The sequence below is a fragment of the Chamaea fasciata genome, unplaced genomic scaffold (assembly GCF_029207755.1).
Source record: "Chamaea fasciata isolate MVZ Bird 193981 ecotype frontalis unplaced genomic scaffold, bChaFas1.0.hap1 SCAF_13, whole genome shotgun sequence".
In the NCBI taxonomy this organism is placed as follows: domain Eukaryota; kingdom Metazoa; phylum Chordata; class Aves; order Passeriformes; family Sylviidae; genus Chamaea; species Chamaea fasciata.
This window is the reverse complement of record NW_027094098.1, coordinates 8,544,693-8,560,839: the sequence shown is the minus strand read 5'-3', so window position 1 is coordinate 8,560,839 and position 16,147 is coordinate 8,544,693. Positions and strand designations below refer to the sequence as shown.

The 16,147-nt window shown below is 36.0% G+C and overlaps 1 protein-coding gene across 1 annotated transcript in view; it reads left to right on the top strand.

The window, feature by feature from the left end:
• DNAH12 (dynein axonemal heavy chain 12) overlaps nucleotides 1–16,147 on the top strand; it is a 59,393-nt gene that overhangs the window by 1,889 nt on the left and 41,357 nt on the right. The window contains exons 5-22 of the mRNA XM_066195506.1: nucleotides 628–817; nucleotides 2,107–2,185; nucleotides 3,038–3,196; nucleotides 3,588–3,783; nucleotides 4,186–4,374; nucleotides 5,190–5,340; nucleotides 5,450–5,541; nucleotides 5,798–5,976; nucleotides 7,238–7,373; nucleotides 8,135–8,260; nucleotides 9,900–10,034; nucleotides 10,891–11,084; nucleotides 12,079–12,292; nucleotides 12,825–13,010; nucleotides 13,370–13,570; nucleotides 15,175–15,369; nucleotides 15,584–15,705; nucleotides 15,828–16,110. Of these exons, the coding sequence (XP_066051603.1) occupies nucleotides 628–817; nucleotides 2,107–2,185; nucleotides 3,038–3,196; nucleotides 3,588–3,783; nucleotides 4,186–4,374; nucleotides 5,190–5,340; nucleotides 5,450–5,541; nucleotides 5,798–5,976; nucleotides 7,238–7,373; nucleotides 8,135–8,260; nucleotides 9,900–10,034; nucleotides 10,891–11,084; nucleotides 12,079–12,292; nucleotides 12,825–13,010; nucleotides 13,370–13,570; nucleotides 15,175–15,369; nucleotides 15,584–15,705; nucleotides 15,828–16,110 (3,027 nt within the window). The remainder of the gene's footprint in view (nucleotides 1–627; nucleotides 818–2,106; nucleotides 2,186–3,037; nucleotides 3,197–3,587; nucleotides 3,784–4,185; nucleotides 4,375–5,189; nucleotides 5,341–5,449; nucleotides 5,542–5,797; nucleotides 5,977–7,237; nucleotides 7,374–8,134; nucleotides 8,261–9,899; nucleotides 10,035–10,890; nucleotides 11,085–12,078; nucleotides 12,293–12,824; nucleotides 13,011–13,369; nucleotides 13,571–15,174; nucleotides 15,370–15,583; nucleotides 15,706–15,827; nucleotides 16,111–16,147) is intronic.

The following is a 16,147-nucleotide window of genomic DNA, read 5'->3' as shown; positions in this document are numbered from 1 at the left end:
AGTCTTTTACATCATTCCCTTAATTTGAAGAACATGCACTAAACTTCCAAGTTATGTATAGCTTTTAAATTAGGACCTCATCTCTGAGAGACAGTTGAAACTCAAATTAGTCTTGAAATATTTATATTAAGTAGCCTAAGATAATACCAATTTTGCCTAGCTGTTGCTAGGTAAATTCATTCTGTAGACTGTAGAGATTTTATAACAAAACTGGCAATCAAAAGCAGAAATACCTATTTCTTTGGTCAAGACCCACTCTCCTTATAGAGGACGTTTGTCCACAGTTTTTGCCAGATAAATGTTTGTCCAAAGAATAATAACCTTAACCTTGAACTATTTTATTGTTAGCCATACTCTTCAGCAGAGAACCAAGGAAAATGCCACACTGGCAAGTACAATATTTTATATTTAAACATTAAGACAGAGAGACCATGCCACCAACCACAGAGCAGCTTTTATGGTATTAGTCAGTGAATACTGAAAAGATTAGATTAAATACCTTGCCCTTAAGGAAATTAAGAAATTTCAAAATTAAGACATTTTGAATTAAAAGATAATTTTGCCAAACCTAACACAAAATTACCTACATCAGTAGTTATTAGACCTCTGAAAATCTTGTCCTTTCAGGAAGACTACTTCTTTTTGAAGAAATGTGTGCAGAGTAATCCAGTGGTTCCCATCCAGCAGCAGTGGCTGAGGTCCGTGCTTGCCATGGTGCCACAGTCACTTATGGAGGGCAGAGACAGAAAGCTGCTCACTGAAGACCTTCTAAAGGAGATAGTTAGGGACTATGAAAAGAGCATGCAAAGATGTGTGTGTAAGTACTACAAACTGCTCAGCCCTTATGTTAATGTTAGTGAATATAAGCTCATAAGCTCTGTATTCTTCTGCTGAAAATGATTTTTCTAGTTAGTTCTTTCAGCCAGGCGGGATCTATTTAATTAACTACTGATTTAACTTTTCCTGCCTCATCAAATGTGTGTTGGCCATAATGTTTAAGGCAACACTTGCTTATTTTACTTGAACCAGTAAAAAGTTAACCAGCTGAAAATACAGTTCAAAAAAAGACAAAGACAGCTGCAGACCTCATGTCAAAAAGGTTGATTGCTAATGATATTATTTCATTATGTCTTTAACTTATTTAGTTAATTTGAAGCAAGAATGTATTACTGTTTACTTTTTAAGAAAGGAGAACCTTTTTATGTACTGGTCATTCTTTCTCCCTCTTTAGGAACAGCAGTTTTTTTAAGCTGTTTATTCACAAACACATTCATGGGTTTTCTGATGGTGCTTTTATTGCATGAGGAAGCTCACAATAAAGATCTGAAAAGATAATTGCTGTTTTCAGATATCACTAAGACAACTCACTTCAATTTTAAAACCTTTTAAGAAGAGTCATGAAGTGGAATTTTGAAAGTGTTTTCCTTTGAAATCACGTATTAATTTATTTACATTTGTAGTAACTGGAATCTGAAATTGAGCCCAGTTTTGTTAATATTTTAATGAATGGCTGATCTTTTTAAAAGTCTAGATTATAAAAGAAACAATGTAACATTGGACTAACTGCTTTGTAATGTCATCAATGGCATATTAAAGTATCTCACTGTAATTACATAATTATGTAACAAAGTTGCCATAAATTCTTGCAACCATAGAATATATCAAGTTGGAAGGGGTCCATAAGGATTAGAGTCCAACTCCTTGCTCCTTGCAGGACTACCTAAAACTCAGCCATACAACTGAAAGCACTGCCCAGATGCTCCTTGCACTCTGGCAGGATCAGTGCTGTGACCACTTCCCTGGGAAGCCTGTTCCAGTGACTGGCCATGCCCTCAGCAAAGAAACTGCACAAGCGTTTAATTATTTAAACACAAGCCCATCTAAAAACCTTCAGGAATGGGAGCCAGAATTGGCATTAAGGCACCTGAATCTGTATAAAAATTTAGCAGAAGCTGTTGATTTTGAGTTACCTTTGGGAGAATGTGTTTTGTAGACTAGGGTGACACAATTACTTTTTCATTCTACTATGTGCTTTGTTGAAGGAAGTACAGTGACAATTGAATATAGTGTAATTTTCTTCTAATGTTCATGTATTTTTTTTCTTAGTGAGAAGAGCTCTTATTAGACCAGACATAGAAGAACTAAATAAGTTGGAAGAGGAGGCACCTTTGCCTTTATTACCTCTGTGAGTGGATTAAGTTAGCAAATAACCCACTGGAAAACACACTGAGTTACGAGGGACATTCTTGTTGAGCTGTGTGGACCCAGTATTGGCACAAGATTAATTCTGGAGCCCCTTACTGGGATATTTTTAAATCTCTGTAGAGGATCTTGTATTTAAACATCTCTTATTTGAATCCTCTACAAAGTTTTAGCACTGAAGTGTTTTATTAGTGTTGTTACAGTTATGTAGAGCAGTACTCATGACTGCAAATTAAACCCAGCGCTGAGTGCCCAGACACTAAAGTCATAGTGCCGCTGCCTCTGGAATGAGCTGTGTGTGAATGAGGCAGTTCTCTGGCAGATAGCAGCATTGCACAGTACTTTGATATCCTAAAACTGCATCTAATGCCAAGGTTCCAGGTGATTTTGGTTTTAGGAGATGAAACCTTGAGACTGAAGGCAAATCTATTATGCTCTCCCATCATGGAAAATGAGTTCAAATAGACACATTATGACTACCCAAATTGCACAATTTGCTGATGCATCAGAGTGTGTGCTATCAAAATCTGTTGATAAATGCTTCCTGATAGTAGTTGGTGAAGTTAGGAATTACATTGTGTGGGCTTCTGTAAGAGGAGGTGATCTGAAAATACCGTGGAAGATAAAGCGTGTTTTATCAGACAGAGTATCTTCATGACTTCCGCTGCATGGTAGTGAGGACATATGTGTGGTATTTAATTAACGATTCACACTAGAGAATAATCTTTTGAATATTACCTTTTATATATGAGCACTTTATTCAGGTAGTGCTTGAGCTCTTAATTTTTGTTTGTTTATTTGTTTTAGTTGGCTTTTTATGGTTTTTCTTTTTTAGAGGCCTGGATTTTTCTAGTACATGGCATAGCAGTTATATCACAGCAAAAAAACAAGTAATTTCTACCTTACATATTCTTCACCCCACAATGAAAACTCTACTGGATTTTGGCTATACAGCATTCTTTAACTTTCTTGTAGTGGATTTCTCTAGTTCCAGGTAAAGTGTTCTGCTGAATTATTCACCCTTATAGGTATTTGAAGCTGGCAAAGATGAGCTTGTTCAGTTCTATTATTTGTCATACAAAATGTCTTTGATGCATCATTTTAATATACTGTGATTAAGTTACTCTATGTTATGATATGTGACTTTTCTCCTCTCTGTTAGGTATTTTGTTGTTGTTCAAGTTGCTGGTAATATCAGACATTTTGATTTGTATTTTGCCTTTAATTCTATAAAGTTCTCCCCATTATTCACTTATTCTTAATGCTTAATTCCCATAGAAATCTGTTTAAAGTTGTATTTGAAAGATCACCTTCCAGTAGTATTATCATCTGTAGGGAATTCTATGCTAACCCTGAAGATCCAACTTTGTAACTTTCTTTTCTAGATTGAAAGGACCAGTTGACTGTAAATCTTTTAAAACTGATGCATCTCTAAGCTGTTCTAAAGCAGAAGACAAGATAATGAGTACATGGCACCAAAGAGTTATCAGTCTCTTTACTCAGTCAGAGGCCTTGGATGGTGTAAAGTTGGATCAGCTTGAGTCTTTTTATAACTGTGTGTCTGTGCTTATGTCTAATCAGGTAAGTATCTTTCCTCCCTGTGATAGACTTCATGGGATTAAAGCATTACTTGCTTCGTAGAAAAAGAATGGAACAATAGCCTAATCAAATCACTGTCATTTGAAGAAAAACAGTCAGAGGAAAATTCTTTCAAGATGTTTCATTTCTACATACATGTATTAGTAACAGGCTTACTTTTGTAGCAAAAATAAATGCATGGACTTTACTGAAATCTTTACTTGTTTATTAGTTTTCATCATTTAAGGGACTTCATAATTTAAGGTTGGGACTAATACCCACTGGAGTTAGAAAAATTCACACTGCTTCAGTTATCCATGAATCAGGCCAGAAGTACTAAAACAAATGGAAAACGGGTTGGGCCATTTTAATGTCAACTAATAGGTGATCTATGCTATTACCTAGCTGAAAGAATTACTGCAAAGGACAACTGAAGTTTTTGTGAAACTTTTTGATCCTGAAGACAGAAGTCGTCTGCCTTTATTTCAGATGGACTTGACTTTTGATGAAAACAGAATGGAGTTTTATCCAAGCTTGCAAGACTTAGAAGAAGCAATTCTGTTTGCAGTAGATTGTATAGGACAGACTCTTCAGGTGTGCTTTTGTCTTTGTTTACATATGTAATTGTTAAGATGCTCAGTATGTGAAAATACTTCTGATTTAGGAGTCTGACTACCCTGGCAGTGGGATCAGAATGCAACTTTTATTTATTTTCCACAGTCATTCTACAGGTCACATCATGAATCTTGATGCCCAGTGGCACTCCAGGCTCTGAAGTCATTTTGTAATTCCTTGTTTATAAAAAATGGGGGCACCTGCTACTGATTGTTTTAGTCTGCTCTTTGGGTCTGCAATTATAATAATAACAACAACGTCTTTAATTATATGTGTGATGATTTACAATAAATTTGCACTGAAGTTAAGATCTCCAGAGAAAGACAAAATTTGAGTTGATATTCCTTTTCGTTCTAAGAAAAAGAAAATACTCAAATCTCCAAAAACTAATGTATACAACATCAAAAGATTGATGTCTTGGGAACTTATCTAAGGTTCCAGGGAAGAGAGCCTTTCTGGGGGCTTTAGATGTGAACTGAGTATTGGTCACTAGTCACATGTGATGGTACCTTCAGGGAAGTGTTTTGGGCTTGGTTTTCTGTATTTGTATATAGGATATAATTCAATTTATGTGAGGTTGGGTTTGGTTTTTTATCCCTTTACGTATTTCCTGTTCAACTTTTTGCTTCAGGAAAAGTCATTCTATATGTGTGGAAAGCATGTGAACTTGGTCATGGTTAGAGTCTCATACTTTTGTGATGGTGTCGTCTGCAGCTTGCAACTTACTTTTAAAGTATATGTATCTTTGCACTGCTTTTTGAAATTTAAATAATCAACACTTGCACTACCCTTAGAACATCCAGACGATACGTGCTTGGCTAACGGGAGGCACTGGAACTCTGGACGCTGAGCTTCCTGCTCACACTGTACAATGGGCCAAATCCACTCTGAAAAAATCTATCACGGACAACTTAGAAGGCCCAAATGAGCATTTTAAAGGCTATGGTAAGTGATAGAAGAGTGTGTAAATAGATGCGTCACCTCTTTGTAGTATGTAACTTGCTGTATGGCACGTGCATTTAAGTAATATAAATCTGTTGTCATTGAATTGTAGTTGAAAGTTATGGCTGGCTTGTAGATGGAACTGCAGAGGAACGGATAAACAGATTTGTAGCAGAACAACCCAGTTTTGACGAATACACTGCTGTAAGTTTTAATTCTACACTTCATAAATAAATTTTACTATACATACAGCAATAATGAAAAGGTAACAGAGGATAACAGATGCTTAGCCTTTAGCTAAAAATATATGGACTCCCTACAATGTAACTGATTTTTCCCCTAAAAATTTATGGTAGATAGAAGAAAATATTACTTATTTTCTTCAATGTCTAATACTTACTCATAATGCCAAGTATTTAAACAGCTGCCCTGAAGTGTAAAGTCTGATGTTTTTCTAAAGTTCATAGATGAATTTTTCACCCTCAAGAAGGAAATCATGAGTTTGCCAGAGGTGATTTATTTCCCTATGATCTGTTTGAATTGCGAGGATTTAAAGCAAGGTTTGGCTAATTGTGCAAACAACTTTGCAAAAGTGCTAATGGAGAAAATATTTACGAATTACAGAGAGGAAAGTGAAAGGTAAGTAGAATTTTTTTGCTTGTGGATGCTCTATGTGTTAAATGCATAGTAGAAACATGTAGAAGAAATGTAAATATACCATACTTCTGTTTACTGGAAGTTCTTGGCTAACTAATGATCTAATGCAGTTTGCACCAGGTGTTGTATTTTTTATGCTGTTTTAGTCTCCGAAAAAGGTAGGAGAACATATTAGTACAGACTTGGATAGTGGAGGAGCTAAATGATCAAAGATCTAAAATAAAAGGTCCAAGAACTTTATTACTGTTCTGGATTTTTAAGTCTGAATTAGAGCATTACTGCACTGTCAAGGAAAGGCTGGTTAGACTCTCTTATTACCTGATAGATACCTCAGCAGGGCTGCTCTCAAGCCATTCCTCCCTGTTTGTATTTGTGCTGAGTGTTACTCCCCCCTGGGTGCAGAATCTGGCCTTTCAACTCATTACCTTCCATCCCCTTAATCACAGTCAAATGTTTAATTCTGCAAGGTGTCCCATCCTTCAAGGGAGTCAGCAGCACCTCACAGTTGTGTGATGAGCAAACTTGCTCATGGTGCATTCAACTCTTGCATGCAAATCATTGATAAATTAATTGAACAGAACTGGCCCAGAAGTGAATCCTGAGGAATGCTGCTGCTTACAGTAGCCAGCCATTTGCTACAACCCTTTGAGCTCTGCACTTCACCAGTTCTTCACCCAGCACACCATTAACACACTCATCCCACACTTGGACAACTGGTCTAGAAGGATTCTGTGAAGGACAGTATCAAAAGCGTTATTAAAACTGAGAAAAATTATATCCACCACCTTCTCTTTATCCTCTACATGCGTGAACTTTTAGGATATCAATTTAGTTAAACAGGAAGTTAATTTTATGCATTAAGTCATGAGGAAACTCTTACTACATTTTTTAGTTAAAGTGAACAATTTTGGCCAAGTTTATAGTGATTCCACATTACCAAAGTGAGACAATATTTACTAGGAAAGTGTTCGTATGTACACTAATGATAGTTCGCTGAATTTCTTTTAGTAACAACAGGTTACTAAAGCATTTATTTCAGAAGAATGCCACACAATTGCAAGTCAGAAACCAGTATTTGTCAAGACTGTCTTGGTCATATTCCCCTTCCAGTTCCATAAATAATGGAATTTATGAGGGGTGAATCCTTAAAGAAGTAATTTGAATTTTTAATTACATTAAAGCTGAGCATGAAGCCAGTCAAACTAAAATCTTTAAATGTATTTTATGTAAAATAAAACTATAGGATATGCAGCGAATTTGAAGCCATTAAGGAATGTGCGTTAAAAGTTCCTGAGTCAACAGAAGAAATAGTAGAAATAATGGGTTACATGAAGACAGTCAAAACGAAAGTTATTCAGGACCTGATGCGAAGAAGCAAGGTAAAAGACCATCCTTTAATTCTTGTTCTTTTATTAGACATGCTGGCCTATACAAATAGAGAATTCATTCCAGAGTGCAGACTTTTTCTCTACCTGTGTGAATAAACTCAATGTTACTGCAGACAGAAGTGGGAAGTCCAGCTTATTTTTGCCATATGCCTTTGCTTCTTGTTCCCATTCCCATGTGTTCTGCACGTCTGTGAGGAAATGCAGCTTTTAATAAATCACTCAGTTTATTGTTTGCACTTGGTGACTTACTTCAGGACTGCTTAAAAATCTATTTGTGAAAATGTAACAGACAAGTATAAAGAACATTTTATGTGTAAAAACAGTCAACAGACTTTGAACACACAAGAAACAATTTACTCTTTGAGCAGAATATAGTTAATGTTACATTAGGAGTAGTTTGTGTGTAGGTGTGTGAATATGTATCAGATTTTCTGTTATGGTAATAGGTCTATAAATACAATCTGTTTTATCTGCAGAAATTATATTTTCTATATTTTTAATAACATTAGGAGTTCTGCATATAGATTTACAGAACACAGGAGTCTTATTTAGAGAAGCTCATGATCAGGGCAGGGATTTGAAAAATGTTACACATGTATTTTGAATGTTAATATTCAATTGTCTGAAGGAGCTCTGACTTCTGAAAAGTTCATTAAATGTAGATTTTTATTTTATCTTTGTAGATAATATTGTCCTGCACTATATTTTAAACAGACCTATCATACCTAAAGTTTTGTGAAATCTCTTTGTAGGAGTGCTGTCGGCAAATGAGTTACTTGGTAGATGTTTTTCCATTTGCTCCTGAAGACATGGAACTAAATTCAACAGCTATATTATGGCCAAAGAGGATTAACCAAGTTCTTAAGGAGCATGATACTGTAAGAGCATTTTCTTAGTTTATGGTATATTTTGGCTTGTTAGACTTCTCACATTACTTGAGTTATTTATTTCCTCAGCAGGCTGAATGTATATACACATATAACATGAACCATTCTAATTTAGACATGCATGAATAACATATTTCCAGATTTTTGTAACAATAGTGGTCTTCTTGTGGCTAAATTTTAAAACTGTCTCTGTAACTTAAAAGCTTCAGCAAGTCTTATTATCCTAATATGCTTGTGATCAGTACTAGGTAATACATAGGCAGATGAAAATTCACTACACTGTACTTGTCTAGTACTGAAAATATAACTGTCAGGCCCTTAATAAGACTGAGTGTCTGGTCAGGAAGTAATGTAGTTAAAATGGTATTTTGTTCTCTCAAAAAAGTAACAGTGGCAACAATGTTTTCTAGCAATCATTAATAGAAAATATGCAATATCTCATTTTCTCTGTGTGACTGTAGATTATTTTTCTTCCGCCATCTGTATACATCTTGCTTAGCATGCTTTGTCTCTGTCTATGGCACAGTAAGTCAAGGCTTTTAGTGTTCTCTTGCCTCTTTGTAGTAATTTAGCATAGATTTAATAATTTCTTCTAAAATTTTTAAAGAATTCATAATAAACATTTTTAAAAATCAGTATCTTTTAAATATTACAACTAAGGATTTCTCCTTTGCTAAGTTTTGTTTAGATACTAAGGTGTATGTCCAAGGGTAGTAAATATGCCTCTGACTGAAAAGATACCCAGCTTGGGAGATTGATATGTCTGTAAAATATTTTGTTTGCATGTTATCCCCAAAAATAAATCAGTAAAATTAATTTTCTACTTCTACACAGGGAGTTCATGATGCTTGTTCTTACTTCTTTTAATGAAAAGAGTGAATCTCACTATTTAGTGAGAATTCATCAGCAGTGGGACCCTGTAGCTGGCTGTCAAGTGACTCGCATTGTGCTAGAGGTTGAGGGCAAGAAAAGTTTCGCATCAAGTTTTCATGAGTCTGTATATTTGCATTCTATACTCTTAGATATGAGCCTGTTCTTACTCTAATGCAAAAGGAAAAGACTGGTTCCTCCTTTGGTGAAGTTTTGTCAGCTTCTCAAATATTTTATGGCAATAGGTGTCTTTGTCTTAGGAGATCTGCTCTCTCTTGATTGATTTTTTTGTTTGGTACCTTAAAACAAACCCCTGAGTGTGCAGACCCAGTACTTTCAGGTGGTCTTATGGTCTAGAATTTCTGCCTTTTACAACCACAGGTACATGTGGGAAAACATTGACTTAAAACAACTGTTGTCCTTTTTGGCAGTAAAATACTGAATCCCAGAAATTAGAATATCTATTTTTTTTTTTCTGTAATGCTTTACTTTCTGTTTTCTGATTCCTGAAGGAGGCCTTTAAGGCAACCCTAGCTGCTATGATTATTGAGAGTTCCATGCTAGTATATAGAGGCTGCACACACTGAAGTGGGACATAGGAAGAAAAAATTCAGTTGTTGCAAGGATAATAATTTATCTGTTAGTTTTCTGTCTGTTTGCACTAAATGTTTAGATGGTAGTATGTATGTTAATCATTGAAAGGACTTACAACCACCTTTGCATTGCTTTTTTGTCATGAAAAAAATAAATTCTTTTGCAGCTGTTCGAACAGTCTAAAGCTAAAAGAGAAGAAGAAGTGCTACAGAAATGTGATAACCTGCATGGTGAATTAGACAAGCTTTATAATTCTGTGACAGAATTAGAAGAATACTCAGAACTGGATCGCATGCAACAGGTTTGATTAATAGTATAAAATCAGTAGAAATGTTGATGTGTTTAATACACAGGGGTCATGGAAAAAATTGAAATCAAAAGTAATCAGTTTAACAAATGTGAACTAAAATATTTATTATCCTCTTGCCACCATGAACAAGCTCAATCCCCCTCCCATTTTTGTTTTTCATTGGCAAATAACATTTTATTTAGAGGAAAGTTAGCTATAACGTTGTGCTTGAAATAGCTAATAGGTAACGATAATAGAAGTTCAGAAAGAGTGTGTGCACCCATGAAAATCCTTTAATAATTTCCCCTCTTCACCACCAATCAATTAATACAAAACCAGCACAGGTAGCAATTTGATATTTTTTCCTGTAGACCTCAGAACTTCATTGTTAGGCTAGTGAAGAGCAGACCACTGGCTCCAAAACTTTGTGAATTTCTAGCAGTATTTTTTTATTTTCAGAGCATGTCTTGTGCTTTAATTGGAGGATATTGCATAGTAAGAAATTTTGGGGTTTTTTAAAAACAAAACACTTTAAAGCACAAAACAGAAATCCTAAGCTAATAAATCCCAGTTACTAAAATGATATGCCACATTTGTAAAAAAGTGTGTGCCTGCCTCCTGGAACAGTGAGTTTTAAAGCACAGACATTTTGAAAACACTCTAAAATTCAGTAATGAGAACCAATTTTATTTTTCATGATGTTCATCTGTGTTCTTCACAGTTTACGTACTCACCAATAAGCAGACAAGTTTTTAAATCTTGTTTTCTACAGTTTTAATTTGAAAGCTTATGTTTTGATATCTTCTTTTGATAGCTGTTCAGAGCACAGTTTGGTTATTTCTCAAGACATACTATTATTTGATTTCAGTACGTGACTGACCTGAGGACATTACAGAAAACAATACAGGACACTGATGAAGGAGTAGCTGCTCTTAATAAAGAAGAGACTCTGCTTGGACGGAAACCAAGTGAATTCCCACTCGTCAACAACTTAAAAGCTGAGATAGAACCATACCAGAAACTCTTTAATCTTATACTAAAATGGCAGCGAACAGAAAGAAGGTAATTCAGCTCTAAATGCTATAAGAGGGAGAGTGAAAAAAATGCTTATCCTGGTCTCATTCATGTCAGATGTAGAATATGGATTTGTGTTCTTGTTAATATGTGTTATTAGCAATTAAAGTAAAAGGGTAATATGTATGTGTATCAGGCTGGCTGTTTTTAATTCAACTAGAAAAAATGTTCATTTGTTTTTATTTTTAAAATTTAATCAATGAATATTGATTGCATCATCAGACTTCCTAAGCTGGAAGGGACCCACAAAGATCATAAAGTCCAAGTCCTGGAGTTGCACAGGACAGTCCCAAGAATCACACCATGTGCCTGAGGGCAGAGGTGTTTATCTCAGACTGGGTTCTAATTGTATTAGTCATGCTGGTATAGCCTGTAATAAGACAAGGTCTGTGAAAGAAATGTATAAGGAAGAAAAACTGTGTTATGAGTAATTTTGTGTTCCGGAAAAGGAAGAAGTTCAGCTAGAGAGACTCATCATTTGTTTGTAACCAAAACTGGTTTTAACTTAGCAGCTGTCCACAATGGTGGGTTCAAATGATTGTGTTGCTGTCTGGTGGTTAGATCCTACCACAAAAACTGTACTCTGCATATAAATTAAGGGAGATTGTTTTATCATTTTATGCATTCTTCAGAAGTTATAATGTGCTATGGCTGAAAGTGTGGGGGGGTTGAAAATACAAGACTTAGAGTATTTTTAGATGTCATATGTTGATCTCTATCTAGAGTTTAACTTAGATATTTGTCCATTTATGCAGTTAGTCAGTTTCAGTATGTGACTGACATAAGAGAATTACACAAATACACAGAAGAATGCGGTTGAGCCACTTTTACTTGGGCATTAGAATTTTGTAAAGAATAACAATAATATGGAAGAAGAGCTTTGGTTTAATTTAAATAGCTACTCATGTGTTGCAGAGCAAAGTGATAATTATTTGTGGGCTACGTTGGTTATTCTGTTTTGTAACTGTATGTTTTTTCTCAGATGGATGGATGGGACCTTTTTGGAACTAAATGGGGAAAGCATGGAGGCGGAGATTGATGAATTTTACAGAGAGATGTACAAACTGTTAAGACTCTTCCAACAAAAGCAGAAGAAAGGGCCAGTGGATAAGAAAAAAGTGCAACACAAAGCTGTAAGGGGTAATCCAACTCTTACAATGTGTTCTTCAGTTCTGGATCAGATTAAAGAATTTAAGGTAAGGAAACTTGAGGGATATTAATGTCTGATACTGAGGGACAAATGCTAAATTCAGGGCTCAGTACATGTAGATGATAGAGTGTCAGAGAGAGAGTGAGACAGTTCTGAATCCCCAGTTCCAGATTGTACTGTCCCATTCATTTTAATAAAATTGGATTTTTAATTTTTTGTAATAGTTTCTAGAATTGCAATGAGTGAACACATACAGGAGAAAAGTCATTTTTGGATGCAGAAAAACATTTAAGGATGTAGTTGGGAATTTTGAAATGTGACTCTGTTATGTTATTAGAAGCAAAATTTAGCATCACTGAAAAGTTATGCTTAATAGTTATTTATATTTCTTCTTAAGTAGTTGATAAATTATTTAGAAATGGAATGGATAACCGAATGGAGCCATCTGTGGTTTTTGGAAAAGATTTTCATTTCTTCGGCTACTGTAGAAGAATTTTAAATGCACATGAAAATTATTTAAAAATTAAGAAATAATGTCTATGACAATATTTACCTTATAAATACCTTTTCTGAATTAGGAGAATATTCCCACTGTGACTGTCTTTTGTAACCCTGGCATGAGAGAACGTCACTGGCAGCAGATGTCAGCTATAGTAGGGTATGATATAACACCAGATGCTGGAACTACCCTGAGAAAAGTTTTAAAGCAGAATCTGTCCTCTTACTTGGAACAGTTTACAACAATAAGTGTAGGTGCAAGCAAGGTAAGCACAGAGATTTGGAAGTGACAAATATGACATCAGCTCTCTTAGTGAATACTTTTATGACTCATTAGCATTATTTGTCTTTGCCATTATGCAAGAGAAGAGATTTGATGAGACTTGGGCCCCTTATATGTTAGTGATAAGCGTAAGCATTTGTAGCTCATGTGACATCATCAGTATTTCCCAAGCGTGCTGCTTTCTATGTGCGAGAAAAGGATATACTGAGGAAAAATAACAAGTAGTTAATTTGTGCTGCTAGAGCAAAACAGCATGTTCAGCTAGATAAGCTTATATATTGAATTAGAGAGTTGGAAAAAAACAATTCAGTGACTAGACCAAGCTATTTTCTTTTTAAATAGGAATTTTCCTTGGAGAAAGCAATGCGTACCATGATGGAAACCTGGGATTCAGTTTCCTTCACCACAAATGTGTATCGTGAGACTGGTGTTCATATTCTGTCTTCAGTGGATGATATTCAGGCTCTTCTTGATGATCAGATTATGAAAACTCAGACAATGAGAGGATCACCTTTCATTAAGCCGTTTGACCATGAAATAAGGGTACAATGAATACTTTTCAACCATTTTTATTTGTAGGATAACTGTAGTACAATAGTATACCAATTTGTAGTGGTTTGAAAGCAAAACAAATGAGAGGCTCCAAGTCAGAGATACAATTTAATCGGAAAAAAGAAAAGAAAGTAAAATAAAATAGATGCAATAATACAAAAGACCACTGAGAGAGTCAGAATACAACCTGAGCGTAGTGATGGAAGCAGTCCAGATGAGGTGGTCTTCCTGAAGCAGTGATCCTGTAGAAAGGTCTGGTAGCTCGGGTCCTCTGGGAATCCAGTGGGTAAGCGCCCCTCTGGTGTTCAGAGTCTCAGCTTATATCCAGGCTGGAATGCTTGGTTTCTCCCTCTGGGCGGAGCATCCCACAATGGGATGGTGAGTCATGTGATAAGGCCTGATGGGCCCATTATCAGGAGGTAGTCCAGGAGGGGGTTATCTGTGAGCTGTGTAGCAAAGGTGCTGATGGGCCCACTAACAGAAGATAAGCCAGAGCGGAGGAGGCAGGGAGCACTGCCTCGCCTGTTTTCAACAGTTCATGAAGATGGTACTTCAACCCAGGACACAATTGTATTAAAACTTTATTGTTTGAGTTGTGAATGAAATGTTTTCATTGATTTTTCAGCAAGAATCTTTTGAGTTTGTATGAGACTTATGAGACTTACCTTATTTCTGTTTTAGAATTCTCTTTTCCATTCAGATTTAAGTGCAACCAAGAGAACACGATTGTTTTCTTCTCATATTTCGCCAAATCACTATTTCCTTTAACCTTGCTTCTTAATAACTGGAAATAATGTTTCTATTATTGCTAATAAGAACATTTATTTATTCCTTGAGTTTTGGACTCAAATTTTGAACTACAATGTTTTCCTCAGGGTAAAGAAACTTCTTGATGTCTGGGACAATGTTTTTTAATCAGGCCTCAGAGCAATGATGGTAGTGCTTTACACCTGCTTTTGAATTTCAAGGCTGGAGTAGTCTTTGTGGTGCTGGCACTGTGCCTATTGACAGGAGAGAAGCTGGTGGAATTGGTTTGCAGTTACCCTCCCTTGTTCATTGTTGGTTTATGTGGGAAATGTTCAGGCTCAAGCAGGCTCAGTGAACATACTTAGACTTTACAGGCAGCCTGCTCCAGTGGTATCTGTTGTTGTCCTTTGGAAAAGGACTTTGTGCTGGACTTGCTGGATCTCTCCTGTGAGCTGAGGCGGCTTTTCTGGTATAGTGTCCCTGCTGCCATTCAGCTGCAAGAGCCCTTGCTGTGGGGAGATGAGACAGAATTTATCACTGGTAGCCTCCTGGCTATTGCTTAACAATTAAGTTGTTGAAAGTTCATAGCACTAAAGTGATAAATTCATTTTGGAAAATTAATTTCCAAGTAAGTAAAAATTTCTGAGCCCCTTTGGCCACCTGTATATGTGGAAGAACTTAGGCTTCTAAATATTTTTCTTTCATTTTGTTTATTGGTAGACTTTTTTTTTTTTTTTTTTCCCCCTTTGGGAGCTGTAATACCACAATGTCTACCTTTCCTGAATTTGTTGTCTCTAACATTATTTGCTTGGAAATGTCAAGTTAATATTTTTCAAACATTCATTAAGGAATGGGAAAGCCACTTGATTCAAATTCAGGAGAATATTGATGACTGGCTGAAAGTGCAGGCACAGTGGCTGTATTTGGAACCCATCTTTTCTTCTGAGGATATTCTGCAACAGATGCCAGTAGAGGGACGGCAGTTTCAGACAGTGGATAGACTGTGGAGAGAGATTATGCAGTTTTGTGCTGAAGACCCAAAGGTAAGGGAATTATCCATTACTAACAGGAAATAGTAGCTTCTCTTGCCAGTTTTTGGTGGGGGGATGCTTAGTTTTCAGAATATATACAGCGAACTACGATTTCAGTTCCCTAGGCTTTCTAGAAACAAAGGTTTGTTGTTTCTTATTTGATTAATTTCTACCATTTGAAATGCTTCATTTATAGCTGACGGTTTGCACATGTTTCTTGGTACAGGTTCTAGCCGCTACTTCCTTGCCTGGATTAGCAGAGAAGCTTCAGACCTGTAATGAACTTCTTGACAAAATCATGAAAGGGCTTAATGCTTACCTTGAAAAAAAACGCCTCTTTTTTCCCCGGTATGATGAGCTTTGGTTATTTAAAACCCACAGATTCTGAATGGGGTTTTTTTGTTGTGAATAAGATCTGTCTTAAAAATAGCTTGATAATGCAGTTGTGGTTTTTTTCCTAATTTTTTTAGCTTCTTTTTCTTGTCTAATGATGAAATGTTGGAGATCCTGTCGGAGACTAAGGATCCTCTTAGAGTTCAGCCTCACTTGAAGAAGTGTTTTGAAGGCATTGCTAAGCTGGACTTCCTTCCCAATTTGGATATTAAAGGAATGTGTAGTTCTGAGGGCGAGTGTGTGCAACTGATTTCAAACATTTCTACTTCTGAAGCTCAAGGTGCAGTGGAGAAGTGGTTAATTCAAGTAGAAGATATTATGCTGAAGACTGTACATGATGTAATTGCCAGATCAAGAATGGTATGGGGTTTGTAATAATTTAAGAACTGTAGCACCT